General features: G+C 39.1%; 1 protein-coding gene across 3 annotated transcripts in view; it reads right to left on the bottom strand.

Moving 5' to 3' along the window:
- The window catches only part of elp4 (elongator acetyltransferase complex subunit 4), a 57165-nt gene that overhangs the window by 43345 nt on the left and 840 nt on the right, over positions 1-12980 (bottom strand). For all 3 annotated transcript variants that reach the window (XR_004896859.1, XM_035999409.1, XM_035999410.1), the window contains exons 2-5: positions 11203-11238; positions 5745-5866; positions 2623-2757; positions 1042-1178 (exon numbers count right to left, since the gene is read on the bottom strand). Coding sequence is in view for 2 of the 3 variants with exons in the window: in XM_035999409.1 (XP_035855302.1) it covers positions 1042-1178; positions 2623-2757; positions 5745-5866; positions 11203-11238 (430 nt within the window). In the remaining variant the exon portion in view is untranslated. The remainder of the gene's footprint in view (positions 1-1041; positions 1179-2622; positions 2758-5744; positions 5867-11202; positions 11239-12980) is intronic.

Here is a 12980-nt window from a genome sequence, read left to right as displayed (position 1 = left end):
GTCATTTTTTAAACAGAAATGTGACACATTACCTGGTTCCAGTTTCAGAATTTTTTTCATTTCTTCTGTTTTATATCAGAGTAAATGAAATATCTTTGCTTTTTAACTATTGTCGCGCAAAACAAAACATCTGAATATGTTAACTTGCGCTCTTGCTTTTCCTGTTATCGGCATTTATTTATTTTTGGTTCAGTGTGTTTGTTTGTCAGCAGGATTATGGAAAAACTACTGGCTCCATTTTCATGACACATTTTTTTCACTTTCGTTTTGCAAGACAGGTCTGCACTCTGACATTTTATGGACAAAACAATTAATCAAGAAATGTGAAAAGATGAATTGATAATGAAAACAATCATTAGTATCAGCCCTACAGTTTATTAAATTCTTATAAATAAGTATAGTATTTTTTTTCTCCCCTTTCACTTTTCAACAATTGTCAATTAACCTTTCTTTTACTTACTTATTTTTTACATGTATGTGCAGGTATGTATGTACAGTATGTATATATTTATGTATTTGTATATGTATGGGTGTATGTATATGTGTATATATAAACAAAAAAAGTATGTATATATACTTTTTTACTTTGTGTTAACTTTGAGCATCACTGCCCCATGGGGTGGAGGGTGGGGGTTGGGTGGCATTGAAAGCTGTGCATAACTGTATAATGAACTTTCATCTGGGAATTTTTATTAAATGCAATAAAAAATATATATAGAAAAATAAATGAGTATCTCAAACAAATGGCTCTGCATGATACTGGGGAGCGCTAAATCTTTCTTCCTCTCAGGTTGACTTTTCTCTAATGCACATGCTGGTTGCAGGGCTTAGAGTATGCACTCTTTAAATTATGTTAGTCTGCCCGCATTGGTGGTTTACCTGTACTGTGAACGATGCCATGTTTGCTTATTGTGTTCTGTTGAAGATGTCTTATTTGTGTAACTGTGTTTTGTGGATGATGTCGTGTTTGTGTGCCTGTGTTTTGCAGATGGTGTCTCATTGGTTTCCATGCGTTCTGTGGATGATGTCTTGTCGTTTTACCTGTGTGTGGGTGATGACTGGGTGGGATGTTCTGTAGGGTAGAAGCGATGGCACTTGGCTGCCTGGCGAATTTCTGGCTCCATAGTCTTAGAGACGTCATAGTAATGCCCGAACCGGGATGAGGATGCCAGGGCACTCTGCGGAGGTCGACAAGTCAAACTCACGTTAAAGCATATGAACACTAAAGACCTTTAATTAGAGAGCATTTGAATTTATTTTCAATCATCCCTGCCTAACGCTACTGCTTGCTTTAAAGTTCTTACAACAAATGATGCATTTAACTAATTTCAGATAAGAATAAAGCAATTGAAAAAAATCGTATTTGTCTTTCTAAAATGTTAAATGAACGTGCTTCACAATGCTATGGTAATGCAATTGCATTGTTTATGGGTCATTCCTTAACATTCTTACAGCCGAGAAGTTAAATAACCACTACGACCACGCTCTTAATCATTTCTTCACATAAATGTCCACTTCTGGCTGTGAAAGCAAACGTGTCAGGGAACGGGGAAGGCGGATGTTTTCCTGCAGCTGAAAGAGAGAGTTTTAGCTCTTCTCTCTCAGTGAAACCAGGGATTCCATTGTTAGAGGGGCCCTTAATCTACTCCTAATCTGGATTAGGGCCCCCGGTGTGTCCCTCTCCTGGCGGGACGAGGGGGTCAGCAGGGCAGGGGGGTCAGGGGCTCATCTTCTCTTTGTGAGCTGGGCAACCCGCTTAGCGTTCCATACCCGCCCTGACGGCCTCACCTTTGATCTGATGTCTTCATCGGGAGAGCGACACAGTGGGCTATGCCAGGAGAGGTGTGTGTAAGGGGAAAGTAAGCGTTGACTCTGGGGGTGAATTTGGGATGCAAATCCTCTGGTGGGGCTTACTAGTGGTTTGTAAAGACGATTTTACAGGGGAAGGGGGAGAGGTGAGGAAAGGACACAGATATAAAGAAGTTTCCAGGGAGAGAGAAAGAGGGAGAGGATCCCCAGGGACACACTGTGTGCTGTTAATCCACATAGCGATATGGATTATAGACTGAAGGGGGGAGACTGCAGAGAAGTAGAAGGGGAGGGTCACCTCTCCTCAAAGCGGAAGAAAGAGTGTAGGGCTGCCGACCCTAGCAGGGGGAAAGGCAGGGATTTGGGGGAAGACAGAGGCGCAGGTCTGGGTCACAGGGTTGAGCGAGCAGACATGTCAATGCACAGGCTGCAAAGTACTCTTGTTTCCCAGGCTAAGCAGGGGTGCAGGCGTGTGTGTGTATGTGTGTATATGTGAGTTGGGGACCAGTGAAAAGCCTACCTATTGCCAGCTAAGTGTGAGTAATCTGGTCCAGCTCTGAAAGGAGAGGCTGAGGCCTCATTCACTCCACAAAGGAGTTTAGAATTTAGTGGTAGAGACAATTGCCAAACCACTAAGACCAGAGAGCCAGTGCTGTTCTTTCGCATATAATAATTAACAGAGAAACATCTTGGACTATTAATAAAAAAAGCATGATTACAAAGTTACCTATAGTCTACTGTATATTCAAGTCCAAATATGCTGCACTCATTATAAAAACAGACAATATAACTGTCATGTGATCACCTGATTACCTGTACTTTTGGAAGATTCTGATAACGCCAGGCAATCTTCATGGCATCCAAACTGTTCTGAGCTTCACAAGACAGCCTGGGCTGCTCCACGGGTTTATGGATAGCAACATCATCCAAGATGGGAGCCGGGAGTTCCTGCACAAAATGATACAATTAATATAATAAGTTAAAATATGTTGATTGTGAATGGCCAAGAAACTTTTTAATTATCCTTATTGCTGTGTAATATCATATGACTTGTGTCATATGACAAGACAGTAAGGTCTTATCTATCAGTGCATAATGTACATGTACATGCACTTAAGTGTCAGCTTTTGACAGTAACCTGATTTCTTGAATGTAAACAAAAAGCAAACGTTTCTTTAATTTTATTGGTTTACACATATACAAACACATAATCAATTAAAGATGTGATGGAGAGATACAAAAAAAAACCCCAGAGAAGCTTAATCTGGGCACTATCCAATGCATAATCCAATTAAAATAGAAAGAAACTAAAATACTGAAAAGAAAAGCCAAAATTAAAATTACACACAATATCAAATCAACAGAATAAATACAAAAGGTAAAATAATATTAGGAGTTTCATGGGTTGTTTACAAAGACATTCCATTGGGATAACATTGCACAGACAAAAACAAACCTTTAAAGGAGAATTCCGGTCGATTTCAACATGTAACTCTGTTGTTTGTAAATTTGGAGTGCTGTCAGTAGCGAGAAAAACGGAAACAATCGGTGTTGCCTACACAGTGTTAGCCTACACTAGCATTAGCACCCAGGAGATTGAAACTGGGCAAGTTTTAAACGTGCTTTTAGCCTCTTATCATGTTCGAAATGTCATTACAAGTGCCTACCCATGTGAAGTGATTCCTTCCGAGTGAACACAGTGAATCTGACTGCAGTAGATGTGAAAGAAATGCATAAATGTTGTGCTAATTCAGCTCTGTTTAGTTCCGGTGTTGAGACGGCAAGACGAGTGCTTAGGGACCGTCTACAAACTACAACACTGAAAAGAGTTACAAAAAATATGTATTAATTTAATGATTAAATAAGTTAGTGTCTCCAAACTTACCTCAATTATAACTTGTCTCCTGCTAGTAGTACTACAGCACTTACTTCTAAAAAATAAGCATATGCCTATTTTTGAAAATGTTTTTGTATCTCTTTTCGGTGTTGTAGTTTGTAGACAGTCCCGAAGCACTCGTCTTGCCGTCTCAACACCGGAACTAAACAGAGCTGAATTAGCACGACTTTCATGCATTTCTTTCACATCTACTGCAGTCAGATTCACTGTGTTCACTCGGAAGGAATCACTACACATGGGTAGGCACTTGTAATGACATTTCGAACATGTTAAGAGGCTAAAAGCACGTTTAAAACTTGCCCGGTTCCAATCTCCTGGGTGCTAACACTAGCAGGAGGATAACAGGGTGTAGGCAGCACCGATTGTTTTCGTTTTTCTCGCTACTGACAGCACTCCAAATTTACAAACAACAGAGTTACGTGTTGAAATCGACCGGAATTCTCCTTTAACAGCTTTCTTAAATTGTACAGGTATTAGATTTGAAAAATCTGATGGCATAGCATTCCATATCACTGAACCTCTGTAATTTAAACCAAACTGAAGTTGAGATGTTCGACAGATAGGAGACCTGAGATTGTAGTTACTTCGAGTGGCATGATTATGAAGTTGGTAACAGTAAAAAAAATAAATAAATAAGAGTTCATTATAAAATGAAGGAAGTATCTTGTTTAGAGATCTGTATACAAATAAAGCAATCTGTAGCTGACTTGATAAACAGTGAGGATGCCTGATCTTAAAAACAGGAGTTGAGAAGAATATTTTTTATGCAGACAGTAGATGATTCGTTGAAGCAATTGAGAACACCCAGATAAAACAGTGAGATTTTTCCTGGAAAATCCTAATTTCTTGTTCACGTATAAACTTAACAGGGTTGCTAATGGGGTTTTTACAAGAGCACGTGTGCATGACAAAGTCTTCACACAGGAAAAATATCGCTGTGACAGCAGTGCGAAGGGATGATTGATCCTTATAGCGGAGTGTCCTTGTATCAAACATATTTAAATCTAAAGTCTGACTAAAACTGGAACTGAAAAAAGTCAGTTTAAGTTTCTTAAGGTGCACAGTAGACTGTACAGTAGACTATTGGTAAAATTCAATGTGATGCGCAGAATAAGACAAAACTGAGCTCTCTCATAAGAGAGCCTGTTCTTTCACTGTGCAATCAGTCAAATGTTTTTCCAACAAAATGGAAAATGGAATGCTCCTTGGTTCATGGTAGGGTGGGTGGAAAATCTGACTGATAAGCTGACGCATGCAAAAGTGTTTTTTTTAAGTGCGTGTGAACGCGTTCTCAAATTCCCTGCTTTAACTTGATGTCTTTCAATAAGCTTGTTTCTTGTGTGCATGTTAACGTAATGCATAAAGTACAACCATAGCATCTGAGGATTAGCATACTGTGAATGCAGCTGTGAAAACACTAAATGATGTGATATATCCCCTTTGGGAGTCCCCCTCTCTTAATAAGCCTTTGATATGTAAAGAGAGGGTGAGGCTGTGACCCCTCCCACTATCAATCAGTGTGAGAGAGGACCTCCTCCTGTATGCTGGGTGGCAGTCAGCTACTGGGCCTAGGGTCCTCTTCACAGAATGATGCATTGGGAAACCTTTCAACAATGCCACAACCATGCCACCCTCGACCTCTCAGATACCCCCGCTGACCCTGACACATCTTGTGGAAAGCTGTGCGTCTATAATACCTGTTAAATCATGGTCTGACCAGCGCGAACCAGACTCAATACTATACAGTGGGAGCTGATTGATATATTGTGACAGAAAAATACTTCTAAAAAGTAGGCAGAATATTTTCAACATCTTCTGATGACTAAAAGGTAAACAAAAGTTGTTGTTTTTTTCAAAAATTGTCTTTTTGACAGTTTCACAGTTGTACAGGGTTAATATTAAAGTAGACATATTGAGGCCATTCTTTCTTCTTTGTGGAGGGTTTGTCAAGACTTATAGCTTGAAAATCACACTCAAATGCGGTACAACAAATTTCCTTCCTAAGAGTTTACAGACTAGACGGCACCTTCTCTCATACCTGTAAAATGTCATCTGGGTTATCTTGAGCTGCCGCCACAAAAAGTTCATGTCGACACACCACTCCTTCTGCCAGGAAGTACTTTAAGATCATACGAGAGTAGCTTTCATATCGGTCCTCCTCTAAAAGAGAAACAAAGAATTTGAGTGCAAGTGGAAAACTCAAATAAACACACTCTGTCAATCAATGCCAAATTGCTAACATTGTCTGGAAGGCCTAAGAAAATGATTTAGTGATAAAATAGGTACAATGTCTTCCCTATGAAAACTATATCAACCTCAAGTCTATCATTGGATCTTGTCTCATTCCGACCATTCATTCAGACACCACAGAAGAAGTTTGTGACCACATCACAGTTGTTAACTGTAATTGATGTAAGGACCACACTCGGGCTACCTTTTGTAGGGAACAGATCGTGACAATCGACATGGCACAAAAACATAGGTGTTACTGTGTGACCTGACTATCAAAGTGGAGCTGACATCTTCAGCTCTCTTGTTAAGGTCCTCACAGTATTCCTGTCCACTTTTACATATCATATCCCCAACCAGCGGCGGAGGTGAGAGGGAGACACCTGTCTTAAACATTCACCTGACACCTCCCCCTGAACACAAGAGGAGGCAGAAGCAGGATAAGATAGTGCCTGTCCTCAGAATGCTTCCCGGCATCTAGTTCACTTGAATTTCTCTGCTTTTGTGTGAATTCTGATGGCAATGGCATCCTTTCATTATTATGTTTCTACTGTCATTCACATCAGGTGTACTGTATGTATTATTATTAAAGTAGGTTAAAAGGCATACAAAGGTTACACGAGATACTTTTAAACACAAGTGGAAAGGATCATTGTCAGCTTGCAGTGATGACATTACAGTCTAATTTAAAGGAGTGTCTCAAGCACTAAATGGACAGGCAAGTGATTCTACCCCCCCCCCCCCCCCCCTCCCTAGCAGGGCACATAACTCTACCCAGCATGCTGCTGCTGCTTCCTGTCACAATCATCATTTTGTAAAGATTTCATCCTCTCCACACAATAACAAACAGTGGGCACAAGGACAAAGGCAGCAGTGACAGTTTAAGGTAATGGGCATACAGCTGACAGCTTGGGAATGACATCCTGACGTGTCATCCCCAAACATCCGGAGAATTCCCCCCTCCCACGTTCCCGGTCTATGTCCTCACCTACGGACTTAGGATGGCACAGGAAATTCCATGGCTCTTCAATTTGTTGTCGGTGGGGCTCCCTGTTCTCTTATTGATGGGTTTCTAGGTCAGAAGGCCTTTGTGGCTTTCAGCAGGCCCCACAAAGACTCCCAGATGGGCCCTCTCAAGATGGGGCCTATTGTGGCTGTGTTTCTATGGGAGCCTTACAAATGGAACCTCCAGGAGTCATTAGGCTGTTGAGGCGGGGGGTAAAGGAGGGGGTGGGAGGTGGCGGGGGTATAAGAGCAACAGGGGGTGGAGGACGGTCATATCTTTGAGGTAGATCAGTCACTCTGGACAGTCATGGGATGATTTTTTATTCTCCTTTTTTACAGATTCTGACCAAGGTTTGGTAAAGGGGGGAAATGCCTCTGCTTCATTTGCCTTTAAACAGGGGAGTGGGAGTGCGAGAGTCCTGAATCACATCTGCTAAAGGGGGAGGAGATAAAATATCTAGGTCAGGGTGTTTTCCCCTTTGTATGAATCTTTGGTCTAAAGCATTTCTACTAACCAGCTCAAATTAATTTATTACATATGGCAGGTAAATTAAACAAAGGCACTTAACGAAAAGCACTTTAGCTTCAAATTATCTAATTCACTATTGTAAATACAGCTGCAAAGGTTGGTTATTAGGGGGATATTACGTTACCGTTAAATGTCCATTAGCAGCAACTGTCGAGCCCCATATACAGTATATGTCTGATATATCTCTATTGTTAGGCTTCAACTTGTGACAATTGTTCTTCTTTATCAATTCACTTTATTAGTGTTAGGCACATGGTGTTATGATTTTTTAAATTGACACATTAAAACTGCAGTTTTTAAACAGATGACTTGGCCTCTTTGGAGCTGTTAGGAGTCAAATAGTTCCTCTCAAATGTAGAAGTTACAGCTGAAAGAACCTGCTTATTATCTTATGTTATCCCTATTCCTATTGTAGCAGTTTTTCATTGCTTTTAGAAAAATAAATTGTATTCTGTATTGCATGTATAGAACCAGCACTTTTAATGTATTTTTATTGTGTTTACATTTATATTTTTTTATGCTGATAAAAGAATTTCCTCTTGTGGGACAACAAAGATCTTAACTTACTGTCATGAAACCTAACATAACCTACCTGCAACACCATAGAAGTGTTGGTAATTGTGAATAAGTAACTTTAGGGTTGATGTATTTTCATTGTATCTTGATATACTGCATATTCGTTATATAAATATGTTACTAAATATGTTATATGTACTTTTAACTATTTGGCCTGATTAGTTTGTCAGAGTAATAATTATGATGAACTACTTTCAAAATAGATGTTATAGAATTCTACATAAATACTAAAATCTAAGATAATTCATATTCAAAGTGTACTTTAAAGCTTCGAAATATTTAAACATGTAAAACAATCAGGCCACATTTAATAGTAATTATTATGGGTACATTAAAGCAAAAACATATTCACTTAAACTAATGGAATGAAACCATACATGGCTGACTTAATAAGAGCTGGAAAGCTTTGTTCCTTCTGTTACAAAAACACAACAGATGAGAGATCTTCAGACAGCAGCCATACTGCACTGATCCCCCTCTAGTAGACAAATCAGGATGGACAGCTCAAGACACTTCAAAGGCAGACAACGACCAGTCTGATAATTTTATGTCTGTGTCTCACAAACAGGCCATCACAGCTAAAGGAGTGTAGGAGATGACTGCCTGAAACAAACACAAACAAACACACACTCCAAACTCCCCCCCCCCATACCACCCACCCACCCAACCAACAAAACAGACACGCAGACAGCACAGTGTGCACACACACGTCACTTTTTCAAACACAAGAGAGCTCACACACGCAATTCACCTTTACTGTGTCTCTCATTACCAGATGAAACCAACCGTACATTGATTCACAAAATGGAAGGGAAGAACGCATTAGTGTATAATCACTGACTCCTGAATCGATTGGGGGGGTGAATTAAAGGGCAAAGCAATATCATGAGTTGGTATAGGCCTTTGCTACACACAAATTACAGCTTGAAGGGGAAACAAGAATACCTTAACCTTACTGTCTACCAGTGCATATAGCCTAGCCTATGATGAATGATAATAACAATAATAATACAGTGGAAGACATTTATGGGCCTAGAAAACACACTTGCTTTGAATGTACTTCCGAAAACTTCTATAACACATCTGCAGATGAGCATGTCAATTAAGGAAAAGGCAGACTGTATCATTAGCTGTGGCATGCTAAAAAGTGCAACTGAATTCAGTTTTCGGATACATTTTAATATAATATAATATTTGCTGTACATGAATATATAATATGTATACTTTCAGTGATGGGTTAATGCGTGTCATGTAAAATCTATACAACTTATTGATTAAGAGAGTTGCCAAATAGCTGAAGGCTATAATGCTTTAGAAAAGAGTAGCATATATGCATCTTACTGGCTTGAAATATTAAATACGAGGTATCTTTTTGAACAGTGAACTGAACACCAATGCACTGACGTCAACCAAGGCCACTGCTATTGTAACAGTAGTTCGATACTTGCAGCTTTTCTTCCATGGCTGCAGTCAGAGAAAATAAAAGGATATGGCTTCAGGTTTTAATAAAGCATTGATTCACAAACTATGATAACACATTAAACTTGCTTATGATGCTTTAAGACGTAGTTGTAACCTGAATGAGGTGTACTGTTTGGTTACTCTCATTTATAAATGGCTATAACTCAAGAATTTGGCATCTGAAACAATTAAAAAAAAAATGATTAGACAAAATTACTCACCAGACGATATGGTCATAGTTTGTGCTAAAATAATATAATAAAATTAAGTATCAAATGAAATGTGTACTTTCTGGAAAATAACCCATCTTCGGTGGGAATCTCATACTGCATTAGTGAGGCTAACACAAAAGACCAATAAAGTCATCACACATTTTTTTTTTTTAACAATCCTGCCTTTTAGGCTGTCCAATCACAATACAGTTCTCTCCATAACTGATAGCTGATTGCTTTGAACTTACAATGTATTCCTCACTGTCTCATGTCCTGCCCAAACACCCTGTTTCAACAGGGAATATCACATTAAAGGGTAACCACAGTTTTTTTCAACCCTATTTCCCTATGTTTTTGTGTCTAAGTGACTGATGGGAACAACAATCTTTGACAGTGGTCCAGTATTAAGCAAGATCGCTGCAGTCGGCAGCGGCAAAACAAGCTACAATTTAAGTTAATAGGGCAATTGTGCAGCTTGTATTTACATTCACAAAAGTTCTCGTTTTGCCACTGACAGGCTCAGATTAATATTCTAAGTGTCTGACAACATTATGGAAAGGATTTGTAAGGAGGTCAACCTTTCTGTTAAAGAGTAAGATCCTTTTTTAAACATAAAAACATCCACGAAATTGCGTTCGCTAAACCCATCAGACTCTATGTAAATAAACAGTAATTTTAGCATCGTAAAATACATTTCATTCAAAGTCGACAGAAACCAAATAAAACTATGAAAAGCCGTTTTGGGTCGTCTTTCCACTTTTCCAACCATCACAACTCTAGTTTACCGATTTACATGCGATCTTGCTTAAAGGTCCAATGTGTGGGAATTTCTCCCATCTAGCGTTGAGATCATATATCGCAATCAACTCTCTCGCGCCACGCAGTTCAAAGTACGTATTACAGCTACGGTAGCCTTTACGCTTTTTTCTGATTACGCCGGTCTCTTGCTCTTTTCAATATCCTTTTTCTTTTTCTGGGCAAAGAAGAAGACTTCTGTTCCTGAAATTTGGATTTTGAATACGTGTGGTCCTCCATGTTTCCTTCTTCAAACTTGCCGGGGCCGGGAAGCAACAATACCCATTAGCAGCATTAGCAGCACCTGTGAGTTTATCATGTGACAGTGAAAATGCGAAAAGCAGAGCAGTATATCCTGTATGTCCCTTACCGGTTAATGTATTTCAAGATGGCGCAAATGTAAAATTTCAAGCCAATAGGAATACTTGGAATTGATGGTGGTGGTAAATAGCCATAAAAAGGACAAGTTTGTGAACAGGCAACACAGATTTGAACTAAAAACGTTACACACTGGACATTTAATACTGGACAAATGTCAAAGATTGTTGTTCCCATCAGTCACTTAGACACAAAAACATAGGAAATTAGGGTCCAGGTTGAAAAAAACGGTAGTTACCCTTTAAGGAAGCAATCATTCCATTTAATTGGACCTTTAAACCCATGTTCAATTTGTCAAGTGAGAGACTTACCTATGAGAAGTACTGTTCCAACTGCTAACCCGCCACCTGTTTGTGAAGACAAAAGAAACAATAATAATATCAGTCACATATTACAGAGACTGTCTTACTCTGAATCATTGTACACCACTTGGAGCCTCCCTTTGGCCAACTGTTTCCTTCACTGTCCCGTCTGATCTCCACTATGCATTCATATTTATAAGAAAGTAGGCCTCTTTCACAGCAGCCACAGAACTTTCTTTTATTATGCAGCTTGACAGTCAGTTATAACAGAAAAAGAACATAAATAAACTACTTTAACGTAGATTTTCTTTAGGGCTTTATTACGTGGTATCGGATCGGTGCATAAACTCCAGTACTTCCCGATACCAGCGTTTTAGGCAGTATCGGAGCCGATACCGATAATCATTATTCTCATTTTCATTGAAAAATATTAAAATGAAATTGATTATTGTGTGAGTTTTGCGAGGACTTAGTCTGTTGGATATGATTTGTAGGCTGGGACGTCTCGGCAGCACCACAATACTTAATTCAGAATGGTTTGACAAATATTTTTCCTTTAACAAATATTGCGCCCCACCTGCGATTTGGATTTTGCACTAGTCCATATTGCGATTTTGATACATTTGCAATTAATTGTGCAGCCCTAAGCACAGGTATGACTAATAACAATGGCTCTGTTCTATTCATGTGTCTCAGTAAAATTGACATTGAGCACAATACAGTAGCAGGACCTTGAAACTGAAGCAGCTAATTGAAATTCAGGTATTAGGAATTTTGTTATTTACACCAGTGCTTTTCCTTTTATTTTAAAAACGATATTATTAGTAGTATTCATCACATACAATCATACAGTACAATGTAGTGAAGTTGAATCTCTGCATTTAACCAATCCTAAGCATTACGAGCAGTGGACGCCACATAGCATCCGGGGAGAAACTTTGGAGTTCAGTGTCTTGCTCAAGGACACTTGGACATGTGGCCGGAGGCCAGGATCGAACAGCCAATCTTGTGGTTGAGGGCCGACCCTCTCTACCTCTGAACCACTGCCACCCCTACTATGACATGTCAAAATGTTTTCTGATAAAAAGGCCCTTTGAAGAACTAGATATCTGAAGAGATGTCTTGCATGTTTTGCTTTCAAACTGGTTATGGCAAGCATTTCATTAACACTGTTAAAAACTGTAAGACCACTGGTAAACTTGGTGATTCTGAATTCAATTAACACAGAACATTGTTTGTTTTTTATTCAACCCACAATGTTAGTGGGTTTTGCTAGACCTTGCTCCTGTCTGCCAGGGCAGGAGAGTACATGGCTCGTAATATATATATATATATATATATATATTACGAGCCATGTACTCTCCTGAGAACATATCAATTAGACTATACAAAAAAAAACGTACACCACGAGAAGGTAGTGGCCCAAACACAGGAATGCATATAAATTCATTATATTTTATGAGTATCTTTGGGCTCACAAATACCCATATCAAAGGGGAAAATATGCTATACCATGGTGATTGAGACCTGCTATTTATTGTGTTAAAATATGGCCAAGAATAAATAGATTATCCCCATCAAGGCTTTGAGAACGGAGTCTAAATGGGGATGAGGATAGGAATAATCTTGTTTTACCTCATTTTAAAGATTTTCAATGTTGTATTCTCTCCTTAAGAACATTAACTTCCATTATAAATGTTTAGGAAAAATCTGAAAGTGATATTCCTTATACGATTTGCGGACACAACACTAACGTACACTGTTGCATTTACACAGACAAACTACTC

Source organism: Sander lucioperca, chromosome 3 (assembly GCF_008315115.2).
Source record: "Sander lucioperca isolate FBNREF2018 chromosome 3, SLUC_FBN_1.2, whole genome shotgun sequence".
NCBI classification, from domain to species: Eukaryota; Metazoa; Chordata; class Actinopteri; order Perciformes; family Percidae; genus Sander; species Sander lucioperca.
This window is presented reverse-complemented; position numbering and strand designations above follow the sequence as displayed.